We start from the raw sequence: 9,537 nt of genomic DNA, 5'->3' as shown, positions 1-9,537 counted from the left end.
TTAAAAGTTGTCAAAAAGACAAAACATGTTCACAGGAACTCAAAAACTTGTTCTAAATGACTCAAACATTATCCAAAATGACAAAAGCTTGTTCTAAATGACTGTAAACTTGTACAAAATATCCAAAGTATGTCCAAACTTGGATATTGTGTGAATTAAAGATGTATATTTTTAAAGGCGTTTCCTTAATCATCTCTGTTTTATGAAACAAAGTGAGAATAAAGTGACGTGTGCACACCTGAACAGAGACGTGTTTCTGAGTAAAAAGCTAAAAAACTGACAACTGCTCCATCCCACCGTCCTTCTTACTGCTGAAACTGATGAACTTGATGGCAGCGTTTCGGTCTGTCTGACCTTCATCTAGCATATAAATAACATCACAACACCTTCACTGGTATGTACACAAATAAGAGACGCCACAGTGAGAATACAAGACGTTGCTCTCGTATCAAAAACATGTGAGACTTTAAACTGGTTGACACTTTGGTAGTTTGATGTCCCCTTTAGTTTAGGGGATCCCAGCCTGCTGCGACAGGCGACGTCTGGGATTCATCCTGTCCAGGAACCATTCCACGTTCCAGTGAGACTCTGAAGGAGGAGAAGGCAGCTTGTGTCAGCGACATCTCACCAGAAAGAAACAGCAGTCAAAGTCGTGTGGTCTGTTTCCTACCAGGAGGGTTATAAAGCAGCGGGTCTTCCTTTCGTTGTACACCGAGATCTGACCTCCACTGCTTCCAGTCCCTCTCCTCCACCCTGAAGAAGAAACACCACAAATGTCACCTGAATTCCAAGAAACATTTCCTCCACTTGTGTTATAACGAGATTCTAGTTTTTGTGCACATTTACATCACAGATTTTGAAGCATAATGTTTGAGGTTTTTAACATTGCTGCGTTTTTTTTGCACTCTGCATACTTTTAACATTACAGACTTTTTATATTATACATTGTTTTGTATATTTTTACATTCCTGACTTCTGCAAACTTTATTTTTTCAGATTACATATTTTTTGTAAACTGTATATTTTTTTAGATCAGTTTTTTTTGTACACTGTAAATATTTTCTGTGTAGATTTACAGCTGGACACGTCCACTGATGGTTCACCTGAAAAGTCCTTGATACTCGTCGTGCTCTCTTCTGACTTGCAGCTTCTTCCTCAGACACGTGGGCAGAGACCTCTCCAGGTCCAGAATTGTAAAGGCCCTCTGAGGACGTGAGACCAAATGTATCAGAGATTTTAAGCATTTAAATCATGTCAAATCTTTGTCTTCGTCAAATTTAATTTTTTTTTAATGACCTAGAAACACTTGGCATGGTATGAATGATCCATAATTTTAAAAAATAACGTTGAGATACCCATTGTCCTCTAAGGCCACGTTTACACAGAGCCGGTGTTCACAAAAAACGGATCTACGCTTTCAAAAATAACATTGTTCATCAGATCATTTTCAAAAAAATCTTCGTTTGCACAAACCCGCATGAACACGTCGTTAAGAGCTGCTATGAGCTGCCAAACCTATAGGGGGCAGTGCAACGAGAAGCATGAAGTCATGCTAGCCAATCAGAATCCTGGAAAAAACAACAATGAAAACTTCCTGTAACTTCAACAATAATGGCGCGAGGGTCGTTTGTTTGGGCCGACAGAGAAGTGGAGCTGCTCCTCAATGTGGTGTTAGAGACTAAACAAGTCAAATATTTGAAAGTATTGACTGTAAACATGTCAGCCCAAGTCCATGGACGTAGCCAAACTGTAAACATGGTCACACATACATGATGACGCATCTTTTGTCGCATATTGTGACGTCAAACTCCGTCTCCTCGTGTCTACATGCAAACGTAAAGACGGAGTTTTTCCAAATCTCTACTTTGGACGGAGTTTTCAGATATGATCATTTCGGTGACTTGTAGCTTCGTTTATGTGTAAACCAAAGACCCACTGAAACATCACTGTTTGTGCTACATGTAAACAGGGCCTCAGGCAGATTGGCTTTGTCCTGACAAATGCAACCTAAATTTCCTGTGTTGGATCTATTAACATGTCCACACACGGTAGTGGTTTCCCACCTGTAGATTCCAGATGATTTCACTCTGGGAGGAGATTCTTTCGACCGTGTTGCCCATCAGGGCGATGAGCATGTTGAGCGCCAGGATGTAGGTGAGAACGATGTAGCAGATGAGCAGGACGTAGAACACTTCCTTGTACTCAGCCTGGTCGGTGAACTGCAGGTCTCCCATTCCGATGGTGAACTTGAACATTTCCAACACGGTGAAGCGCAAGTTGCTGAATTTTGGTTTGTCCGCGTCAGAGCTTTGTCCTTGTACCGCCGAAGCATCGGTCAGGTTGCTTTGGTTTAAGGGGCGGCTGCTCATCAGAGCAACAACAGCTGTGGATGAAGAGAGAAGTCAAGAGGTCTTAACCTCAATCAGATATAACTTCATGGTATTGGTATGACATTTTTGGAGTCTTACCAGCAGAAAATCCAAAAAGGAAGACGCTATAGACACACAGAAAGTGTAGCAGGTCACCAAGTATCATCTAAAGAGGGAAACAGAACGTAAACGAGGTGATGCGTTTCTGACCAGACAGCCCATTTGGATTCTTTGGATCGCTAGATTCGTACATTTTGCATCATGACATAATATTTCCCCAACTGCTTCGAGCCTCTTGAGTAGTAAAGAATGTTAATCCAGGCGAGAGCCAGCGAGATCACCAGGAGTCCAACATATTCTCTTCGACCACAGAAGTACAAAACTGTGCAGACCAGAAGCAGCGTCGCCTGCAAGAAACTGAACAGATCGGACATTCAAATACTAAAGATGTCCTTTACAAGTGGTTCAGGCGTAAAAAGATCTCCTGGCAGCACTTACAACAGGATGTCACTGAACCCATCAGTGAATAGAGCCTGGAGGTTTGGACGGTTCCTCTGGAAGAAGGTTATCTGTGGATTTAGAGGTCAGACACAGAGACAGGATTCACTCTTGTTGTGTGAATTATTCAACCGCATCCCATTTTATCTTCAAAAGTGAGGAGTTTTCTTTGAGTTCCGACAATGTTCTTCTCAACGGTGGGACAACAAATAATGTTCTAAAAATGTTTGGTGATGACCCTGTTAGAACGTTATCTCCTAGCGTTCTCAAAATTTTACGTTCTTCCTTTGTTATCACGTAACATTGTGGGAACATTTATTAGATTCTGTAATGTTTTCCCTCAACAAAAGGCAAAATGTTCCACCTTCAATATCTGAGGCCTCGATAACATCTGGAAAATGTTTTTTGAATGTTGGTTTCAGAATGTTCTTTCGTACGACATTGTAGGAATGTTTCATAGATCTACAATGTGTTTCCTCAACAACATCCCCAGAACATCCTCAGAACATTTCAGCCAGAATGTTCCACCTTTGTTAGTAAATCACAGTCATGTAGAGAACGTCGGGCATCTGGCGTCCTAATAACATGTAACCCTAAGCCTAACATCTGGAAAACGTTTTTTAAATGTTGGTTTATTATCATGAACACAATCTGTGTTCCTGACAACGTCCTCTGAACGCCGACCTTGAAACATTGCATTAACTTTAAAGGAACATTGCTGACTATTTGGTTAAACTATTTTCTTCAGAAACAATTGGAAACGCTCCACGCTAGCTGCGGTTCCACGTTCTCACCGACTGGTAGAAAAACTTCAGCGCTCCCACGACGCTGACCATCTCACCAACACAACGAAGGCAGTCGACAGGACCCTCAACCGGAAACGGCGGCTGCAGGTCAACAGATTCAGAGGCTGAAGGTGTGAAAGGTGGTTTGTTGTGTTTTAAATGAGCAGATGGATTGTTTGGTTCTGTCCATGGTACCTGTCCGTCCTTCCTGTGTAAGGCCACGGTGGTGAAGATGATCAGGTACATCAGATACACCAAGAAGTTCAGCAGGAACAGCTTGGAAGCAAACATGTCCCACTTCTCCTCAAGAAGACTGCGAAGAGGTTCGATTTCAAGCATCTCAGGGCGATTCTGAGAGAATGTTCACAAGTTAGTGTTAACATTTCAAACATTTCAATCCCCCTATTTCATTCTCTATTTTGCTGTGACAGGTTATTGTGTACGTTGTGACGAAGCAGCAACGTCTGAACAACGGAAACCAACAGCAAAGTGCCAAAAACTGCAGTTCTGTAAATGTCAGCATGAGGCCTGTTCCAGCTGTGAGTCTATCCACAGTAAAATATTCAGCTTCACAGCACAAAAAAACATGTTTACACCCTTTTACAAAAAAGGGGTTTTGCTCTCTGTAGTTGATTTCCCCGTTCATGACAACTGTGCAGGAGGTGAGTTACTGTAAATCTCACCTGTTTGGATTTTATTAAGGCTAAAAGTTATGAAGAATTCAGGACTATGAGCTCTTTGAGTGACAGCTGGTTGCCGTCAGAGGACAGTTCATGTCCCACCGCAGCTCTGGTCTACTTCCAACTGCATTTACATTTGAGTTCAACTTTTATATTTTACAACAAACGTAACTGGAAATTGACAAGTCTAAAAGTAAAAATCCATCCATCATCTATACACCGCTTCATCCTCACTAGGGTCATGGGGGGCTGGAGTCTATCCAGGTGACTCAGGGTGAAGGCAGGTTCACCTGGACAGGTAACCAGTCTATCACAGGGCTACACTTAGAGACAGACAACCAAGCACACTCACATTCACACCTACGGACAATTTAGAATCACCAATTAACCTCAACGTGTTTCTGGACTGTGGGAGGAAGCCGGAGAACAAGTGACAGACGTCTGTTCACTTGATTTTGTTGATTAAACTCTAAATAAGTATTTTTTACATACTGCACCTAAACCATAATTGTTAAAAGGCTTCACTGCTGCGACGAACATAATCCACACGAGTCACTTTACCCACAACACTTGGCGATAAAATCATTTGTAGCTCAAATTAGGTCACTGTAAGATAAAATTAGGTCAAAATAGAAAGTTCTAACCGGAACGTCCCTCCCAAAGACGATTATCTCCAGCACAGAGTTGCTTTCGTTGGTGTCGACGGAGCTAATGTCATAAAGTGAGCAGTGAACGGGTCCATAGACCCACTCTGTAAACCTTCTGGACAGATGCCTCGTCTCCTCATCCTTGAATTCTCGTTGGAGCATGTGTCTGAGCAGCTAGACGGTGATCAGGGGAAATCAAATGTTAGTGGTATCTGTGCTAAACAGGGCTGCTGATTAAGGACGATCATCTATAACTTTAACAGACGTACCTGGATCCTGCCGAGCTTGGCCGCTAACTTCAGAGGAGTCAGGCCTCGATTGTTTTGAATCTCTTCCAGCTTCCCTCTTCCAGCTTCTTGTGAGTTTTGAGTTTCTTTTTTGAGCTTGTTGTGCAGAAAAAGAACTCTGTCATACATCTCTGTGATCTTTTTGGTGTTTCCTTCAGTGTTGTCTGCTGTGATCACCAAGATGTGCAACACGGTGTTTCCCTGCGAGTCCTGGTCCCTCACCTCAGCTCTTCTGTGAGGGTTGAGCATGAGTAAGGTCACGATACGAGGCTGGTTGGTGCAGGCAGCCAGCGACAGAGGGAGCTCGCCTGTCAGAAACACACAAGTGAGCTACAACACAACATCTGATCAAACATTTAACTTATCGTTGTTTCTAAAATGAAACCACTCACCAAAATAGAAGCCCTGTTTTGCGTTATGCTGGAAAAACTCTCCAGTGGCTTTGGCTTGAACATCTGCTCCTTTCGTCAGCAGCAGCTCCACATATCTAAAGCTTCTCCTCTCAATGGCCACATGCAGAGGTGTCTGACCTGAGGCACCAGTTGTGTTATTACAGGAAATAGCTTTTCAACTTCTCCAAATATGAGATTAAACACAGTTTGCCTCAAAGGTTCTTTCAGCACGACGCAGCCCGAAGACCCTCGATTACTCACAGTTTGGCTTCACCTACCTTTGTAGAATTTATCTGTAAACTCTGCATTGATCAGATTTTTTAAATCTCCAGTTTTCTCCGCTATATCAAGGAAGACGTCGATGGTGTCATTCTGACCATTCTTCAGGTTCAGCAGAGCTTTCAGGAGAGCAGTCTTCCCGTTGGTTTTATCTGCAGGTGGTGCACAAATAACAGTTTGTTTCTCAAGACATTAGTTTTATAATGGGACAGAGAATTTTAGATTATGATGTGATGTTAACTCAATAAGTGCTGGAATAACTCCTGGTCCTTCATTTCTCATGTCATTTTGTTTTGTGAGGAATAGATGCTGAAGAATTTCCTTCAGGATTAAAGTCAAAGGATTATCGTATCTCATCTCATCATACCTTACCCTTTCCCTCTAGTGAGTGGAAACTTAAAATGACCAACACACAATACTTACATACTTTCATTACTAAAATACATTCACTGCACAACATATTTTTGAACGCCTGGTTTTGCAGCATAGTTCTCCTGTTATGAACAAACATCTAAACTGATAACAGCAGGACTGCAGCTTATAAATAATAAGAATATAACAGGTTTCTTATGACTTGCCTTTGAATTCTGGGCTTGTCAGTCGCATATTGTTATGTTGCAGGTAGTGCAGCAGGCCGTGAAGCCTCGCTGCGTTTCCCTCGAATGCTTCGTTAAACACCTGCTCCTTGGTGAATTCACCAGCGGTACCGTTGTTCGTAGGATCCTTGTCAACAAAGTCATTTGTGGCAAACCTGCTGGCGGTGCTGCTGAGCGTTGCACCATAAAGGTCATTTTCCGGTTTCCTTGTGCGATATGTTTTTGTCAACACTCTAAAAGTTTGGAGGAAAAAAAAAAACACACACAAATCACAAAATGCTGTTCAAGACTTCCAACTATGCAACAGTTCATTGCAAAAGCATTCACAGTCTCTGCACCACGGGACCAGTTTTCTGTTAACACAACATGCAAAGATCATTTAGTGAACACAGTATTTGGTTTTTGGACCCAGACCAACTTTAAACCAGATAAAACCTGTCTGCCTGAAATGTGCAGCTCATCACCTGATGCTTAGCAGCAGGAAAAGCTGAAATCATGTTTTTCTCAGCAGAAAAAGACAAACACTGATTTCTGTGCTAACTTCTGACCTCAGTCTGCATCATTTCCCAGTAAGACCAGTTACCTTGGTATTATTGGTTTGCGGTCCAAAGGTGGACGAGCTGTCAGTCGCCTTCTCCTGGTGAATTCACAAATGTCATTGTTATCCATCACATGATGATTCAAGTGTCGTTCAGACTGAGTGGGATGCGTCTGCAGCACTGGAGGCTAAACTCTCAGGACCACGCTTCTGGGAAGAAAACTCATAGCGTGAGTGTTGAATGTAAACCACGTTTGATGTGTTTAATGCTACAAACTGTTCTGGTTTCTTCAGTTGCACGGCACAGTTATGGTTAACCTGCCAAAGTTGGAGAAACAAATGTCTTAACGACAGCCTGCTGCTCAACCAACTCTTATCTATTCAGTGGAGTCATGACATGAGCCCAACACAGTGCTGATGATAGTTAGAGCTGCTTTTATTGATCAGCACTGTTTAAAACTGTAGATTGTAACAGAAGTAGATAGAGCTGATAGAAAGTACTGTTTGGGTGCAAGAAACCTTTAAAATTACAACAAGTGTGTTGACTGAAATGACCCTTGAATCTACAAGTACGTGAACATCAAGTCCTACTTTGTGTGGAATATATCAGCAGTATCTCGGACGCACTTCACTGATCATCCATGGTGGGAGGCGACGCTTCATTGAAACGAAGAGCTCGAGACATGCGGCCCTGAAAGAAAAGCCTCCGGAGCTGCAGACACAACTGATTGTTCAAACTGACAAAATCCCTGAAAATTTGAAAAAAAACACACAAATCACAAAATGCAGAGCAAGACTTCCAACAGTTCACTGTAAAAGCATTTACAGTCTCTGGACCAGTTTTCTGTTCACACAACATGCAAAGATGTGAACACAGTATTTGAAGAGTTCATTTGTTAAAACAGAGAACTCTCACAAACCTTCAGAAAACCCACTTCTCTATCGTCTAGCTGAGACAATATCAAACTTAAGTTTTCTCTGTTTCTGTCATGTTGTTTCTACTGAGTCACATCCACTCAGCTTCAGTTTGATTGATATCATCTCAAGCAAACAACAAGAAAATAAGTTCTCTGAAAGTCTACAAACATGAAGTTATCTGTTTTTGCAAATGAGCTCTTCATTTGTTTTTGGACCCAGACCAACTTTAAACCATCTAAACCCTGTCTACCTGAAACATGCAGCTCATCACCTGATAAAAGGCTGAAATAACGTTTTCTAAGCAGAAAAAGAGAAACGCTGATTTCTGTGTTCATTTCTCTCCTCAGTGTGTATAATCTGATGGCTAAAGGCCACATGTGAGATGGAAAACCAGCTGTTCCCCAGTAGGACTATTTACCAAGGCCAACCTCTGTAGAGTTCTGGGAATTCTTCTTCTGTTGATTCTTTTTCTGTTGATTCTTCTTCTATTGATGCTTCTTCTGTTGAGTCTTCTTCTGGTATTTCTTCTACTGCTGCTGTTCTGCGTGGCTGGTTTTCCATCGTAGCTGTCGGTCTGTGTCTTCTGTGTTTGTTTCAACAAGTAACTCATCAGTTGTAATGAGCTATACCTGCGCATGTGAGCCGTTGTAGAGGTGGTGGGCTGGTGGGCGGGACTCAGGTGGTGTACGGGTGTTTGTCACCGTGGCTACGCCCCGCCCTCTTTCTCCAGAGAACTGACCTGCTGTTTCACAAACAGCAGTTTGGATCCAATCACTAAACAGCAGCTCAGTTCCAATAAGTGAGCTGAACCGCTCAATACAAAGATCCAGGAACTCACTCACATGACTGGAGTGAATCAATTCTTGATGCCGTCGATCACACCGGCACCCGTCCTGCCTCGGCAAACTAAAACACGCTGTAAGGAAAGTCCATCGTGTTACATTTGAGATCATAAGACATGTATTCAAGAGTCATTCTACTGTTTAACTTTCTTTCATTAGATAATAAAGAACAGTTTGACACCTGATACTGTTACTGCTGATGTCAAACAACACGTGAAAGTGGAGTCTCTGATTCTGTGATTCAGTACAAACGTGAATAAACAAGCATAGATATCAGCGTAGAAGAGAAGACGTGCACTGAATTAGAATCACTGACTCACTTTTAATGTGATTCTGGGATTTCCAGTTTTGAATGAGTTCATTCATGTGTTTGTCACCATAACAGACCCAATAGCTTCGGTTAATAAGTTGGATATTTAAGAACTTTATGGCCCCATTTTGAAGCCACCGATGAAGGAAGTCTTTTCTTTTGATGGTCAGCGGAGCCTCTGATTCAATCCCTGTCATTGATGACCACTGTATCGGTCAGCAGACTGCTGACTCAATCACCTCTGTTATGTGTTCTCTGTTGTGTAACATAAGATGAAACTAGTGAACTCAATTAATCTGAGTTCATCCAGTTTTCAGACTTTACAAATGTGCCACTGAATAATAGATAAAACATTTACTCAGAATCAGACAACCTTGTTATTATTTGTTATCATCG

The 9,537-nt window shown here is 42.0% G+C and overlaps 1 protein-coding gene across 1 annotated transcript; it reads right to left on the bottom strand.

The window, feature by feature from the left end:
• Positions 1 to 508: 508 nt before the first annotated feature.
• Positions 509 to 7,756, bottom strand: LOC103358200 (transient receptor potential cation channel subfamily V member 1-like). Its single transcript, XM_008283075.1, has 14 exons — positions 7,704 to 7,756; positions 6,516 to 6,703; positions 5,937 to 6,089; positions 5,659 to 5,796; positions 5,249 to 5,574; positions 4,977 to 5,153; positions 3,848 to 4,003; positions 3,662 to 3,754; positions 2,868 to 2,938; positions 2,469 to 2,494; positions 2,064 to 2,383; positions 1,104 to 1,204; positions 671 to 753; positions 509 to 588 (listed from the first exon to the last, which is right to left on the bottom strand). The coding sequence occupies exons 1-14, from the start codon at positions 7,754 to 7,756 to the stop codon at positions 509 to 511; spliced, it is 1,965 nt and encodes a 654-aa protein (XP_008281297.1).
• Between the last annotated feature and the right edge of the window lie 1,781 nt (positions 7,757 to 9,537).

This window comes from Stegastes partitus, unplaced genomic scaffold, assembly GCF_000690725.1.
Source record: "Stegastes partitus isolate 25-593 unplaced genomic scaffold, Stegastes_partitus-1.0.2 Scaffold296, whole genome shotgun sequence".
Taxonomy (NCBI): domain Eukaryota; kingdom Metazoa; phylum Chordata; class Actinopteri; family Pomacentridae; genus Stegastes; species Stegastes partitus.
Note: the sequence above shows the minus strand (reverse complement) of the source record. Positions and strands in the feature narration are given on the sequence as shown.

What these genes read in the sequence shown, in the direction of transcription:
- LOC103358200 (XM_008283075.1), bottom strand. Translation starts at nt 7,756, where the DNA reads ATGTCTCGAGCTCTTCGTTTCAATGAAGCGTCGCCTCCCACCATGGAT. An exon ending in TCTTTGGGAGGGACGTTCCG is followed by an intron (nt 4,004 to 4,976) that starts GTTAGAACTTTC and finishes ACATTCTCTCAG; the next exon opens with AATCGCCCTGAGATGCTTGA. An exon ending in TGAAGTTTTTCTACCAGTCG is followed by an intron (nt 2,939 to 3,661) that starts GTGAGAACGTGG and finishes CTAAATCCACAG; the next exon opens with ATAACCTTCTTCCAGAGGAA.